The following is a 16,958-nucleotide window of genomic DNA, read 5'->3' as shown; positions in this document are numbered from 1 at the left end:
AGAAAATAAACTTTAAAAAAAAGTGAAAAAAAAAAAAAACATTGAGCAGAGTTCCATGTGCTCTACAGTAGGTCCTTGCTGCTTATCCATTTTAAATATAGACGTGTGAACTCTTTGCTTTTAAGTACCTGGTATATAAAAATCATCTCCACAAATTGAATATACTTGGTCAATTTCTGCATTACCCTCTTCTTCTTCTGTCATTCGCCCCGCCCCAAGTCCCAGAGTTGCTTCTGAAAACAAACAACTAAATGTGTACATTGTCATTAAAATGGAAATGTCTTTATCGAATGAGAAGCAAACCTTAAACTGTCAGTCTGTTAGCAGTAGTAGAGAAGAAACTGAACTACTTCATCAGTGAGTTCATGCCTATACTAGGAACAGACCCCACAGTTTGTGAATTACTTTGCCTCTTTATTTGAACTGTAAGTGGTTAACCAGTGCTATCATATTGCCCACAGGGGAACCAACTGCTTTATTTTGTTGTTTAGAAGTTTAGAAGTTGAGCACCATGCTTGTTGCCAAGCAGCAAGATCTTGCATTGCAAACCTCATGACAGCACGAGAACCTCCAGCATGTTCAGAACTGGTCTGGAGGGTCATTTTTTTCAGTAGAGTGAGTGCACTTCTCATGATTGGGTTTCCATGGCATACCTTTGGGCCCAACAAGTTCACTATTTGACACTCCCTCCCCCCAACCAAGGGATTCTGTTGTTCACTTGGAGGGAGACTGGCTTTGTGGCTATTTGAACCCCACCCCGCCCCCCAGAAATGGAGATTTGCAGTGGGGGCCAGATGGAGGAGTGGGAGAAGGTAGAGTTGACCAGAGTCATTCTGCAAAAATTAAAAGACTCTCTCCCTCCCTTGTCTGTTACTGTTTTCAATACCATTTATGTTCTGACCTTTTAAGAGCCTAGTTTAAAAGTCAAAGAGCTTGTAGTAAAAAGGCGGGATTGGTATGTATAGGTAAGCAATAAAGTATGGATGATGTACCCTTGGATTAGCTTTAGAAGAGAATATGAAATAGTTTTGAATCTTTCTATGATTCCTATGCTCTGTGGCTTTTATTTATCCTTGGTTTGTTCCAATAGAGATATAATTGCCATATAACATAATATTGGTTTCAGGAATACAGCATAATGATTTGATATATGCATTTATTGCAAAATCATCAGCACCATAAGTCTAGTTACTTAATATCCATCATCACATAAACTTACACCATTTTTTCCTCTTGTGGTGAGAACTTGATTTATTCTCTTAGCAACTTTCAAATATACAACATAGTATTGTTAACTAGAATCACCATGCTGTATATTACATCCCCAGGACTTAGTTATCTTATCACTGGAAGTTTGTACCTTTTGACCTCCTTCACTCATTTTGTCCACCACCTCAGGCAACCACCAATCTGTTCTCTCTATGAGTTTGGCTTTTTGTTGTTGTTGTTATTATCTATGTTTTTAAAGGTTCCACATATAAGTGAGATCATGCAGTATTTGTCTTTCTCTCTCTGACTTATTTCACTCAGCAAAATGCCCTCCAGGTCCATCCATAGTGTCTCAAATGGCAAGATTGCTTTCTTTTTATGGCAGCATAATATTCTGGTATGTAAATATACCGCATCTTCTTTATCTGTTCGTCCACTGATAGACTTTTAGGTTGCTTCTGTGTCTTGGCTGTTGTAAATAACAATGAACATGGACTGCATATATCTTTTTGATAGTGTTTTGATTCCTCTGGATAAATATACAAAAGTGGAAATGCTGGATCATATGGTAGTTCTATTTTTAATTTTTTTGAGAAACACCTCTATATTGTTTCACATAGCAGCTGCACTAATGTATGTTTCCACCAACAAGTGCACAAGAGTTCCCTTTTCTCCACATTCTTGCCAACACTTGTTATCTCTTGTCTTTTTGGTGACAACCATTCTCACAAGAGGGAGATGCTCTCTAATTGTGGTTTCAATTCATATTTTCTTGATGATTAGTGATGCTGAGCACCTTTTCATGTATCTGTTGACCATTTGAATATCTTCTTTGGAAAAACATCTACCCAGATCATCTGTCCATTTTTTAATTAGATTATTTGTATTTTTGCTATTAAGTTGTATGAGATCACTTTGTATGTTGAATATTAACCTCTTGTCACATATACGATTTGATATATTTTCTCCCAGTCTGTAGTTTGCCTTTTCATTTTGTTGGTTGTTTCTTTTGCCATGCAGAAGTTTTTTAATTCAATGTAGTCCCAAATTGCTTATTTTTTCACTTATGCTTTAGAAGTCATATTTAAAAAAAGACGCCATTGCCAAGAGCTATGGCAAGAAGCTTTTCCCCTATATTTTCTTCTAGTTTTATGTTTTCTTGTCTTACATTTAAGTCTTCATCCATTCTGGGTTAATTTTGTGAGTGGTATAAGATAGAGGTGTAGTTCTATTCTTTAATATGTGACTATTCAATTTTCCCAGCACCATTATTGAAGAGATTGTCTTTTCTCCATGGAATTTCTTGGCTGCCTCATCAAGTATTAGTTGACCATATTCTTGATGCTGTTCCATTATGTCTCTGTTTTTAATCCTACTACCATACTGTTTTGATGCTATAGCTTTATAATATAGTTTGAAATCAGGAGGTATGATTCCTCTAGATTTACTCTTCTTCCTTAGGACTGCTTTGGTTTGGGGGTGGGGGGACTTTGTGGCTCCATATAAATTTTATGATTGTTTTTTATACTTCTGTAAAAAGTGACATTGAAGTTTAATAGAGATTATATTGAATATGTAGATGGCTTTGAGTAGTATGGACATTTTAACAACATTAATTCTTACAGTCCATGAACATGAAGTTTCTTTCCCTTTACTTGTATGCTCTTTGATTTCTTTCATCAATGTCTTGTAGCTTTCACTCCCTTGGTTACATTTATTCCTAAATATTTTACTGCCTTTGGTGATATTGTAAATGAGATGCCTTTCTTTTTACTCTCACAGTTAATTCGTTGTTCGTGTATAGAAAGGCTACTGATTTTTATATGTAGATTTTGTAGATTGAGCTTTCATTTATCCTGAAGCTAACAAAAAGAAGGTCCTTATCAGAAAACTACCATAACTGAACTCTTACCCTTAGCTAATTTTCCATCTGTTTCATCTCAGTGTGCCTTATTTCTAGGAAACAATCCAGACTTCAGATAGAAAGGAATTATGATGCCAGGGCACAGCTCTGACTTATTTCTGCAGTGGCCTTGATCTCATAGTGGGTTCCTTGTTGCCCAAGTTCCCTCTGAGACATGCTTCAAATCTGTCTGTTACGTGTAACATGCCAGTGTTTGGCCATTTAACTAGAAAAGGCATATTTTGGTAACCCAATCATTTACTCTTATAAAACACATGTCTGATTTTCTCTGCCTCGGAGCCATCACACATTTCCAATGGAAATAGATGAGTCATTGACCCAAGCGGAGGATCTTTAGTGGTTATCTTATGTCCCACCATGGTATGTTGACTGTGGGGTCAGACAACTTGTCTCTTTAATTCCTGGGTCTTCCGATCAAGACAAACTTACTCAAGGAGCTTCATCTGCACTTAAACCTAATTTATGTAATGAGATCTTGACCTCAAGCAGATGCTGTCAGAGGATGAGATTTTTTGAGGCCTTGAATGAGGATGAATGTATTTTGCATATGGTAAAAATGGAAAATGTTGGAGCCAGAGGACAAATATATATATATGTATGAAGCATTTGAGAAAGTCCAATATACTTTTATGATAAAAGCTCTCAGCAAACTGGGAATAGAAGGAAACCTTCTAAAGTTGATCACGAATACCTATGAAACATAACTGTTAGTATATTTCATAGTGAAAGGCAATGTTTTAAGTCTAAGGTGAGAAATGAGACAAGACTCTGTTCTTATAACTTCCATTAGACATTGTTATTTAGGTCCTGGCTAGTACAATACTCAAGAAAAAGAAATAAATGGCATACAGATTAGAAAGAAAAAAGTACAGCTGTTTTTATTCCCAGATAACCATGCTAATTTATATAGGAAGTCCTAAGGAATCTACAAAAACCTACTAAAATTAGAAATTCGTGAATGTGAATTTAGCAAGAATGCAAAGATCAAAATAATGTGTTTCTATATACTAGCAATGAACAATCAAAAACTGAAACTTTTAAAAACTTGATTTACAATAGCATAAAAATATGAAATCGTTATGGATAAATTTGATTAATTATGTACAAAACCATATGAAATACTGAAGTTAAAGACTTAAATAGATGGAGAAACATACCATGTTCATGGTTCAGAAGATCCATGTTGTTTAACTCTTATCTCTGAATTGATTTGTATGTACAAATTGATTTGTATATACTCATGTAGCAACTAAGCCCACGCAGCACAACTCTAGAGCCCAGGAGCTTCAACTGCTGAAGCCTGCGCACCTAGAGCCCAAACTCTGCAACAAGAGAAGCCACCACAAGAGAAACCCACGCACTGCAGCCAGCTCCTGCTTGCTGCAACTAGAGAAAGCCCTCAAGCAGCAATGAAGACCTAGCATAGCCAAAAATAAATAATAAATAAAGTTTTTAAAAATGAAATTAATATGGAAGAACAAGGGTCAAGAATAGCTAAGAAACAAGGTGAAAGAATGACATGATGGAGTAGGGAGAGGCTTCTGTGAGTTATTAATATAAATTTAAGGTAATTAAGACATCATGGTCCTGGGACATGGACAGAGCTTTGGGAGGAAATTGAGAACCCAGTAGCAGAACCAGACATACGTAAATACTCAGTATCTGTCAGTACCACAGATCGGTGCAAATAGGGTTGAATTTTCACTAAAGATGCTTGACAATTCATTAAACAATTGCCTCAAATGAAATTGGCTCCCTACCTCATAACATGCATATCCATTTTGTATGAATTAAGGATTCAAATATAAAGGGAGATTTTCTTTTAATTTTAGAGGAAAATTGTGTAAGCTCAAAGTAGAAATTATTGCCTAAATAAGACACAAAATAAACAAGGTGTAAATGGAAAATTAAAAGTTTCAGGGACTTCCCTGGTGGTCCAGTGGCTAGGACTCCACACTTCCAATGCAGGGACCTGAGTTTAATCCCTAGTCAGGGAACTAGACCCCACACGCCACAACTAAAGATCTCACGTGCCCCTATTAAGACCTGGTGCAGCCAAATAAATTGATTAATTAAAAAAATTCAACCCCATGAAAATTAAGGGCCCCTTTTCATCAGAAGATGCCTCAAAGAAATTTTAAAGATCTAGCCACAAATTTGCAAAAATATGCACACCATTTATGTATTCACAAAGCTGTTTTCAAGAATATGTGAATAACTCCTTCAGGTCAATGAGGAAAAGACCACCCGATAGAAATCCGGGCTGAAGTTTTTAACAGGCCCTTCACCAAAGAAGAAACCCAGTGACCAATGAACATTGACTGAAAATGTGCTTGGTTTCAGGAATAATATAACTACCAAATGCTGTTAAGTATGTAGAGTAAAGAATTCTCATAAACTGCTGGGGAATATGTATGTTGTTATGGAAACTTTGGAAAACAAATTTGGGATATCTGCTGAAGCTTATCTTTTTCTTAATAATGCCCCAAAGTTCTGTTCCTAGGCATATAACATCACCAAGGAGATCCTAGCACATGTGCCTGGGGGAACAGGTTCCAGAATATTTAAAGCCATATTGTATATAAAAGAAGAAACCTGGGATTTCCCAAATGTTCATTGACAGGGAATGGATAAATACATTATGCTGTACTTGTTCTCTTGCATAGTATACAGCAGCGAATATGAATGAACTGCTTCTAGTATCAACAAGGGTTAATCTCAGAAGCTATGAAGTGAACACATTAAGGGAGAACACATAAATTATGATTTTTTAAAAAAAGTTTAAAAGTAAGCAGGACTAAATTTGTATGTTGCTTAAGGATACCAATGGGATGAAGTGGTAAGTCTATAAACCTGACAAAAAATTAATCAAGAAAATAAAAGGGAATTCTAAGCACAAAATTCAGAATAGTGGTTTCCTGGTTTGGAGGTGGTTATAGGATCATGACAATTACACAGGGAGCTTTAACACTATGGCTGTTTTTCTCTTTCTCAAGTCAGATGGTCATATTAATTTTACTTCTAATGTATATTTGCACTGCATACATTTTTGGTATATATAATTTTTTTTTAATTGAAGCATTTTAGAAACTCATTTTCTGCTAGAACCTAAATGCTTGAAGACAAGGTTTGTGTATATGCTAAGTCACTTCATTTGTGTCTGACTCTTTGACAATCCCCTGGTCTGTAGCCAGCAAGCCTCCTCTGTCTGCATTAGTTATTCTAAGAGCCTAATGCAGTGTGGCTGAATAGCAACACAGTGCAGTGCCTGGTACACAATAATGTTAATAAAAACACATAAGCAAACAATTGCATGTTTTCCTATAAGCTCTATTACAAAGTACTTTTTCTTCAGGGAGTGAATTTATTTTCTCTTCTAATTTATTTATATTCAATATTGTGACTTACATTCCCATAATAGTTTGGGCAGCGAAATGGTTTAAAATGCTCCTCTTTCATTGCTTAAGGAAGGTTTACCACATATTCTCTTTTTTCATCTTTGCAAATGATAACAAATGACACGGGTCTTTAATTTCATAGGTTAATAAGCAGAAAGAGGACCTTGAAATGAGAAGAAAGTATGATGCCATAGTTGCCAAGGTTGGTGTTTAAGTTCTTTATTTTTTTTTTTCTTTTATTCTGTTCATCTCATATTTGGGCATCTGAGTTGAAGAACCTATACACACCATCCAGAGGCTTTTCACTTTCTCGCATCTGAGTTTGAAGGAGAAAATGCTTAAAAGTGAGGCAAGGCATGTGAGTGGGAGACGAGGACCTGGGGGTTAGAGCCGTGAGGGCAGAGTGAGAGCAGGGGGTATCACTGGTGTCCCCACCCCAGGCTCAGGGCCCTGGCCCTGCCGGCTCCTGTCCCGTGGCTTCTACCTGCCAGCCCTGCCCCCGCTGCCTTCTTAGGAGCATGAAACACTGCTCGAGCTGCCACCTCATCCCACCCCACAAAGATCCCACCTTCCCAGGGACTTTCAGAAATCAATGATCTGTTGGTATGTTTGTCTCAGTACTTGAGCATCAGTGGGAGGGATGGAAAAACAGGCCCCACCCACAGACTGAATCAGGCAGGGTTGGGGCTTGGGGGATAAGGGATGGTGGAACTGGGAGCAAGAATAGATCTAGGCCCCTTGGGAGGACTGAAGACTTCCACCCTGTGGTTCCAGCTCAGGAGAGGAGGGCAAGGGAGCCAAAGAGAGGGAGGGGAATCTGAAACACAGATAATGAGAATAACATTATGGTTAATAACAGAATGGTTCTTCTTCTGTGCCAGAGCCCCAGAAGCACCAAGGGGAAAGAGGCCCTTTCATCTCAGTGGCCCTCACAGCCCAAGAGTGCAGGAGCAAGTTCTCTGAGGCCACGTTCTTCCTCCATCCTTTCATCGCCTACTAAGACCAAGAGGGTCAAGAGTCCAAAGAAGACTTTAAAGGAGGAGCCACCCACGGTGAGACTGGTTCGCAGCCCGTGACACCCTCACCTGCAGAGGGCGCTGTGAGCCCTGCTGCAACCTCAGCGTTGCTCCTCTGGTCCAGCAGCAAGGCCAGTGTCTCAAACACTCCATTCTCCTTGCCCCCTCTGTGGGCATCTGGACAGGAGGCTCTGGCTGCTCTTTCCACACCAGCGTGTCCTCATCAGGCCCCTTACCTTACCCGGGAGGATGCCGCCTCTGTGCTTAGCTTGGTGGTTTATTTGGCTTAGTCACCAAGCCTTCGTGGATCTCTGTTAAATTAGTAAGATAGAGAAGCCACCTTCCAAGCACTTTCAAGGTGTAAAATCTCTAACTCATGACTGCCCAGTATCTATCAGAGGCTTGCAGGATCTTAGTTCCCCGACCAGGGATTGAGCCCACGTCCTCAGCAGCGAAAGTGCAGAATCCTAACCACTGGACTGCCACAGTACTCCCCTAGTTATGGGAATAGTTGCATTTCTCTGAGCAATTAATCTATCCTGTGGGCACTGTGAATCATGCAACTGGTCATAACTCCTTTTCCACACCACTTGGAAGCTTCGATGCTGATTGGTGACACGTACTTGCAAGGTACAGCTTTTCCTGGAAAGAGTCCGTCCACTAGCACATTTTGGGTTCCCAGCCTCTTGTTGCTATGTGTCCCCACATTCTTCCTCCTCCTCTCACAGAGGGCACAGTCTACCACTCCAGCACTCAGGGCAGGAGGACAGAGGAGAATCTTGCTCACTGTGTCATTCTGGCTCCAGAGAGGGCAGGAAAAGGCATCAACCTCCCTCCAGCACTCACCAGGCAGGAGCCTCACCGCTTGAACCCAGCGGAGGGGAACGAGCGCAGTGGAGCAGAGGTGGAGGGAGGCCAGGCGTGATGCTTAGTGGGGAGTCACTCCCCTTGGAAGGAAAACCCAGGAGCTGAGAAAAAAACACTCTCCTCGATAAGCACTTCCACTCTGCAGAGAGTTAGCAAGTATCAACAACCGGAAACCAATGTAACTTCCCAATGAGGAGAATGACACTTGGAGAATATGGTGCATGCCTGACCAGTGACTAGGTTCCGGAAGTAAGGTTTTTTGGAATCCAGATCTGGGAAGTATTTTGGGCAGTGGGGGTTGAGGGAGGCAGGACAGGGGGAAGCCCACACACACAAGAAAAAAAAAACACACAGGCAAAAAGCAAATGCTGGACTTGAGTTTGCAGTGCTGCCTGCTAACCTGGGTGGGGGGTCCAGCCTTACTGGGTGAAGGGCTCTAGTTCAAGCCTGAGACTTAGGGAGCCTGTGGCCACGGGGACATCGTGTTCCAGAAACCTCTGAGCTGCCATGAAATCGGGGTGCGTGCCAGGGGTCTGTGGTCTGAGGTTCTGAGATCATGGTAGGAGAATCGCAGAGCAGGGTCAGAAACCCAGACAGAGCAGCCTGGTCCCTGCAGCAAGCCCAGGGCTCTAACTCAATCCTAGCATTGCAGACTAGACACTCCAGTGTCCCCTGTTTACAGATCAAAACTGAGCTTCCAAAGTCCCAGCTACAAGGGGCAAAAATACTGCCTGTTTTCCCCCAGGGAAAATGTATCATGAAGGGAAGAAAAAAAAAAAAAAACACCACGATGAGGAGAAAGGATATCTGAGAAAGTGTCATGAGGATTTTCTCTTAAGTGTCCCAGGCTTTCCTTCTGACCGTAATGATTGTTATCTAGATGTTCTGAAGCTTAACAGTACATTTTGTCAGCTGCAGAGACTCAGAAGTTAATGTGTAACAGTAAGTAAAAATTGGACCGGGGGAGGGGAGAGATGACGTAAACTGGACTTAACATTTTCGTAGGAATTGCCTTGATTTTAATGTGAAATATATTTTTCTAGCACACTGTTATTACTTTCATATTCACTTTTGTTAATGATAATCCTATTATAGTGAGTGTTCCCTTCCGTCACCTCCCCGTGCGGTATATTCTTCATTGTAGATGAATTCTCCATATATGTACTCTGGTTATCATTTTCCTGTTTCTCAGAACTCTTGAATATTTTGTCAATACCGAGGTAGTCGGACTTCTTAAAAATTGTCTCTCAAGGGTTTTATCATCTTGACCATGTGTAGATGACCAAAAGGAGGGTTTGCTGCAGGAACATTTTACATCAGTCATTTACCTTATCTAATTAATCATACTTATTTTTTGAAATCTGTGTCATTCTGTGGGAACAGCACACATGCTTCACCCAGTGGCGCACACAGTGATAAACGGAGTATTTAGCCAGTCTGAAAAGTGTGATAGGAACATTGCTGTCTGATTTCCATTTATGAAAGATTTCACAACGTGAAATTTGTGTTTGGACAGCGTTTTTGTGTAAAGTTTATTTTTTGATAGCTGTAAAACATTTCAAATACTGAGGTTTCACAGAACAAGGTTAAAACTGGGTTCCTAGCTTCCCCCTCTCCGCACCCCCAGCCCTGCTCCAGGGTAATTAGTGAATTAAGGCTGCGCCCAGTAAATGCTTCTCTGGAAGACTTCTGAGCTTCCACGGGGTCACCTGTCTGTGCTGATGGAACATATGGCGTGTGCTTAGATCTGCAGAAAGCACCAGGACCTTCCCGTGTGGGAAGTGGGACAGGGGACAGTCAGTCGTGTTCCCATCCGTAAACTTCACTCGATACAAAGCAATTTGGACAGCATAAAAAAAACTTTCATAAAAGCTCTGGAACACTATTATTTAAACAATTCAAGAACTGCAAGGTGAAGTACTTTGCAATAGTTTTATAAGTATGACCATAGTCATTCTGCAAGCTAGTAACTTTTTAAAATTATTATTATTATGGGATGTGGAATTATTATGGGTATAGAGTATTATAGGTAAGGTGGATGAAAGGAAGATCTTTCCCTATTCCTCTCCTATACATTCCTTTTACTGGATTGAATTGCACATAAAGTGGAAAATAAACTCCATCAAAGAAGAAAATCATATAATCTGTTCATTGTTTCGTCATTTTTTTCCTCTGGGCTTGGCTTGATAAAGCAGGAAGCTCATAGTTCTGCAGAACTATGTGAAAAAGCCAGCATTTTGCTCCTTGTTGATCTGTACCCCCACCCCTCCGCAAGGTGGTGGAGTAATACAGAGCTGGGACCGTCCTGGACACGTATACAGTCTTCAGAGGCTGTCAGAGGGAATTTACTGTATTTTGATAGATTGCATGCTAAGTCGCTTTAGTCGTGTCTGACTCTTTGCAGCCCTATAGACTGTAGCCCACAAGACTCCTCTGTCCATGGGATTCTCCAGGAAAGAATGCAGTGGGTTGCCATGCCCTCCTCCAGAGAATCTTTCCAACCCAGGGATCGAAACAGTATCTCTTATGTCTCCTGCATTGTCAGGCAGGTTCTTTACCACTGGAACCACCTGGGAAGACCATTGATTATGTTGACACAACAAAATTTTTCCTAATCATACTGAATCTTTGTTTCCTAATAGGAATAACTCTTTTTTTTTTTTGGCCATGTCAAGAGGCTTGCAGGATCTTAATTCCCCCACCAGGGACTGAACCTGGGGGTCATGGTGGTGAAAGCGCTGAGTCCTGACCACTGGACCACCAGGGAAGGCCCAAATAGAAATAACTTTAAAATGTAGAAATAACTGAAATCATACACTACAATTACTTGTTTTTATTTTAAAATCAAATTTGTTATTTGCCACTAAAGTGAATGCATCTTTAGATTCTGCTGTCAGAGACCAAAATGGAAAAACTGAAGAAATACCGTATTCAAAATTCAGCCAAAAGATGGCTTTGACTTTTGTATTATATTATTCTAAGTAGCTTGATGATAAATAAGTACTCACAGTATATTTGGAACTGAAAATATTTTGGTGAAAATAATCTCTGATGTTTCTTGCACAAATGAAAAACTTTTTTTGTTAAAAAAATCACTTGAAGGGTGTTACGCTTTGCTTCTTGTTTATTTTCATTGGGGAACAATGATAACATTTTACTTGTAAAATTTACGATATCTTAGTGTAATTTAATTTAAAGCCCTAAGATATTGCTATGGAAACCAGGGGGAAAAGAGATTTGTATCAATTTCTATTCTTCTGTAGACACTCTGGACCATGGGGCAGACACTAGGTCCTGACATGTATTTATAATATTAACAATTATTAATATTAATTAATAATATCACCTGGTAGTAGCAGGAAAGGTCACTCAGGAGCTCCCAGGGCAGTCTTCTGACTCCTCACTGCATCGTGTTGCTTTATTCCACTTTCCTGGGTTTTAGCTACGGGTTTCTCCTCAGTTCTCCCCGGAGGTCGGGGCCAGTCACAAACACCAGGTCACTTGCTCAGAGCCCTGACACTGCCCAGACCTGGGTCTCACCCCCTGACCGTTTGACATGCTGTTACTCATCTAACTGCCATCATTGCATCCACCAGTTCTGCTGTGAATTCAATCACAGATAGACCTCACAGAACAACTTCAATACCAACACTCCCCAGGATCAGCCTGAGGTAGCTACACCCCACCCCGGATGCCAGCTTTGGACTGTTGGCCATCCTCTTTGGATCCAACTCTTCCACCTTGTCACTTTCTTCAGCCCTGACCTCTGCAGTCCTAGGTCCCAGGTTTCTCCTCAAATCCAAGGGTTTCGTTTTTATAAATTATGGCATACGTCAATTTCCTTTTCTCTAGGAATGTATTTTCATAGACTTTTCTTCATGGAATGCCTCAGTGTGGTCTCTGTTCCTCAGAAACATGAACTAATTAAAGGAAAGCTACTCGTTTCCCCTTATTCACCTGTTACCTATGACTGCTAACTTGCATTTCCAGTCAGCCTTAGGCAACTAAGGATAGCTCTCTGAGTTGATTCTATGCCAGCCAAATCCAAAGAGCTCTTTCATTTTGTTAGCCTATGCAACCTTATTAAGGAATCAAGGTACACTGATTTTTAGGCTTTTTGAAAATTTTGAAAATAGCCTGAAGATCTTCACAAATTTCTAAGTGGGAGATAGTGCTCTGTTCTATCCAGAATAGAAGAAGGAGTTATTGTAACCAGGGCCATGAAGTGCCATGGAGTCCAGTTAATCCAGTGGCTGAAAGCATTATGGTGAACCCATATTAGACTTCACACCACCAGAACTGATAGACGTGAGCCTGAACAACCTAAGGAGTAATTCTGGTGATATGTCTCTCTAGCTGAAAATATACAAGTGAATTCTGATTAAGATACACAACATTTTTGTCTAGGATTCTGGCTTTTACTGCGGATACCTAGGTTCAATCCCTCATCGGGGAACTGAGATCCCCCCAGTCACACGGCTGTTCAGTGCCACTGAATATATAATATACAGGTAATCAATTATATACGGTATTTCGCTCCACAGAAGTAACAGTTTACTTAAGCAATTTCTGTCGATTTGCTAATGGTCTCTTACCATTTTGTTTCTGTTCAGGGGCTCTTCCTCCTCTCTTCCTACCCTTGTGTTTTTCTCCATTCCATCCCCCTCCTCCCCCACTGCACTACCCACCACACACTGGCACAATAGTGTTCAAAAATAGTAGTTTGCTTAGAAGATAATTAGAAAAAAATGATAATATGAGAGTCAAGATTAATGAAATTTTAGAGACAGAAAATCATCTTTCTTCCTGAGTTAGAAACATTGTTTTGATGGTAATATATTTGATGGTTTAAAGGAGAGATTTCAAGGAGGTATTAAATCCAGAATGAATGGCCCAAGTTTAAGAAGAGGGATGTTTGTGGAAATTGGGAGAAATTAAAGAATGTAATGATTCTTTGATTGAGAACAAAAGGAGAAAGGGGGTAGGATAAGGAATACGGTTGATCTTATGACAGCTAATAAACATAATTGTGCTTCTGTTATTATTAATAGAAACCTTGGCTACTGATTCCAGATTTAGATTATATTTATTGAATGTTGGTTTTTAACCTGTTGTAAATGCTTAAATATGGGAAACATTTAAGAATCATGATTTCTGTTATGAATAAAACTTATTTCTTAATTTTATGGATTTTAGTTTTATATATATATAAAGAGCCCTGGTGATTCAGATGGTAAAGAATCTCCCTGAAGTAAATTCAAGAGAATATGAGAAATATTTATAATGAATTATTTCTAGTCACAGTGTTTGGTTTTCCTTGTAATAATTTAATGTACATTGTCCTACTTAGGAAGTTATCTACTTTCTATTACCACTCATTTTCACCTCTATCTATTGTTTAGCAGTCCGGTGTTTGCACCTGTCAATGAAGTAACCACAGAAAGACCAGCACATGTATTCCAGTGAAAGTGGAATGCCAGCAGCTGGCAAAACAAAATGACAGTTTAATGTGGACAGAGTCAGGATTCAATATAACGTGCTACAGCAGAGTTGAAAGTTCAAGTCAAACTGGAGAGCAAACACTCTAGCCTACATGCAGTACATTTTTTTTTTTTTGATGAAAAGAGAAGCTATCTTTGTCATGCTAAGAGTATTGTCTTTGGGAGAGACTGAATAATTATTTGCTTTACATAAGATATGCTTTAGTAGGGTTTTACCTCTAGTTATTACAGAGTTGATCATTATGTGAGAGTCAGGAAAAGGGAGCCTTGAAAATTGGAACTAACTTTTACTGTACACGAATTTAAACACAGAATCAATTTTTAAAATAAACTTTCAACTACTGATATGACTTCAGATAGAGTGAAATAAATATAAATGTCCTTCTCAGTGGAAACTTATTTTGCTTTGCCAGTTTGTTTTCCTAACTTTCTGTGGATTCTTTTTATTTCATTTAATTAATGTATTTATTCACTGATTTTTACTTTTGGCCACACTGGGTCTTTGCTGCTGTGCATGGGCTTTCGCTAGTTGTGGCAAGGGGGGGCTGCTCAATAGTTTTGGGCTGCTTATTGCAGTTACTTCTCTTGTTGGTGACATGGTGACTTCTTTTGTTGGTGAGCGCAGGTTCTGAAGCTCATGGGCTCAGTAGTTGTGGCACGGGGCTTAGTTGCCCTGTGGCATGTGGAATCTTCCCGAACCAGAGATCCAACCTGTGTCTCCTGCATTGGCAGGCAGGTCTATTTGCATACAGCCCCTCCAAAGTCTGGGGCTCTTATTCCTCCGGTTTCTTTGGTCCCCTGTTAGCCAAATGGCAGTGTATGCAGCGTGTACTCCTTGTGCCCTGGTCAGGGAGGCATTTCAAGTGGATTGTGCTCCTTGAGAACAGATAGGGGGAGGGAGCCCCCAAAGTGCACGCCTCCCATAACCTGAGTGATTCCCACATATTGGAAGGCAAGGAAGGCTGATGAGAATGAAGACTCACTGTTTTGTTAAGTTAGTGTTGCTATGCCTCCGGTTTTGTTTTTGGTTCCTTTCCTGCCACAGGGGCCTTGGGGAGACTGAGTCACTATGCTGGTGATGGTAGGTGGTAGTTTTCTCCAGGAAGGGTGGAGACAACCAAGGGAACAATAATTTGGGTAGTTCTAGGACCACCAGAAAACTCTGCAGGACGCGGGGACTGATGGAATAGGAGTTAGAGTTTAGTGAACTAAGATAAGACCAGAGGGTTAGGGTCAAGTTCAGGATTAAGTCCCTGCTGAGAATTCGCCTATCAGCCAGGAGAAAATCAGAAATTATCAGCAGAGGGTTCATAGATCATGATATTGAAGGGTTCATATATTGAAGTCATAATAAAGGCAACCACAGTAAGAGCTAAACATTTGCAAATAAAAAATAGAGCATGTGAGGAAAGAGAGAAGGTAGAAGGTAATTCGAATGCTCTAAATTATTTTTTTTAATTAAAAATTTTCCCATTGGTTTTATTTTTATTTACTTTTTAAAATTAAAGTATAATTGATTAAAAGTAAATTTGTAAAGTAAAATTGTAAAATAAAATAATATTTGTAAAGTAAAATTGATAAAATTAAAGTATAACACTATAGTATTGTGTTAGTTTCAGGTGTATGGCAAAATGGTTCAGCTGTATTTTTTAAGATTATTCTTCCATTGCAGGTTATTTCAAGATAGTGAATATAGTTCCCTGTGCTATATAGTAAATAAATGCTCTAAATCTTAATCTTTATTTGTGAAGAGCCCAAAGCAATAAAGGCCACTATTTATTTATAACAATGAGAAAAACTAAAAACAAAACCTTTGGCTTCTGAGAAGTGAGAATTTATGTTCATATATACTATCTGCTGTTTATATTTTTTAAATGTGCATGCTTTCTCCATCATTAAAAATCTTAAGTAACAGGGATGATGAAATTAATGTTAGTATATAGGATAAATGGCAATATGTGTGACATATCTGGCACATAGTAGACACTCAAAAAATTATAACTTTTATGACTATTAATTACAAATTTTGTCACTTTTTATATGTGGCAACTAATGTCAGCCGCATTCTCACTGTCCCTTCAAATGTAAGTAAAGTAGGCTCAAGCCTACATTCTTTGCTTTGTTTTTTTTTTTTTTTTTAATTTTTTTATTAGTTGGAGGCTAATTACTTCACAACATTTCAGTGGGTTTTGTCATACATTGATATGAATCAGCCATAGATTTACACTTATTCCCCATCCCGATCCCCCCTCCCATCTCCCTCTCCACCCGATTCCTCTGGGTCTTCCCAGTGCACGAGGCCGGAGCACTTGTCTCATGCATCCCACCTGGGCTGGTGATCTGTTTCACCATAGATAGTATACATGCTGTTCTTTTGAAACATCCCACCCTCACCTTCTCCCACAGAGTTCAAAAGTCTGTTCTATATTTCTGTGTCTCTTTTTCCGTTTTGCATATAGGGTTATCGTTACCATCTTTCTAAATTCCATATATATGTGTTAGTATGCTGTAATATTCTTTATCTTTCTGGGTTACTTCACTCTGTATAAGGGGCTCCAGTTTCATCCATCTCATTAGGACTGGTTCAAATGAATTCTTTTTGACGGCTGAGTAAAATTCCATGGTGTATATGTACCACAGCTTCCTTATCCATTCATCTGCTGATGGGCATCTAGGTTGCTTCCATGTCCTGGCTATTATAAACAGTGCTGCGATGAACATTGGGGTGCATGTGTCTCTTTCAGATCTGGTTTCCTCAGTGTGTATGCCCAGAAGTGGTATTGCTGGGTCATATGGCAGTTCTATTTCCACACTGTTTTCCATAGTGGCTGTACATAGTGGCTGTACTTTGCTTTGTGGGAGCCAAAAGGGTGTCCACTGGTTTCCACAGATGCCCATGGCATCTTCTCATGGTTATTGCTGTGTTTAGGCTCCTTCTCCTACTGAGACAAGTCAGTTCCTGAGTTTCATGGCACTCTGTGTCATCCCAGTTCACATTTTGTTGAATCAGATTCTGAACTCAACCCAATTCTTCAATGGCTAC

At 39.6% G+C, this 16,958-nt stretch overlaps 1 protein-coding gene across 1 annotated transcript in view; it reads left to right on the top strand.

Moving 5' to 3' along the window:
* The window catches only part of C23H10orf67 (chromosome 23 C10orf67 homolog), a 161,246-nt gene that overhangs the window by 117,815 nt on the left and 26,473 nt on the right, over positions 1-16,958 (top strand). Inside the window, exons 11-12 of the mRNA XM_043882788.1 lie at positions 6,674-6,733; positions 7,413-7,583. Of these exons, the coding sequence (XP_043738723.1) occupies positions 6,674-6,733; positions 7,413-7,583 (231 nt within the window). The remainder of the gene's footprint in view (positions 1-6,673; positions 6,734-7,412; positions 7,584-16,958) is intronic.

This window comes from Cervus elaphus, chromosome 23 (assembly GCF_910594005.1).
Source record: "Cervus elaphus chromosome 23, mCerEla1.1, whole genome shotgun sequence".
Classification (NCBI taxonomy): Eukaryota; Metazoa; Chordata; class Mammalia; order Artiodactyla; family Cervidae; genus Cervus; species Cervus elaphus.
The sequence above is the reverse complement of the archived record's forward strand: the minus strand, read 5'-3'. Positions and strand labels throughout refer to the sequence as shown.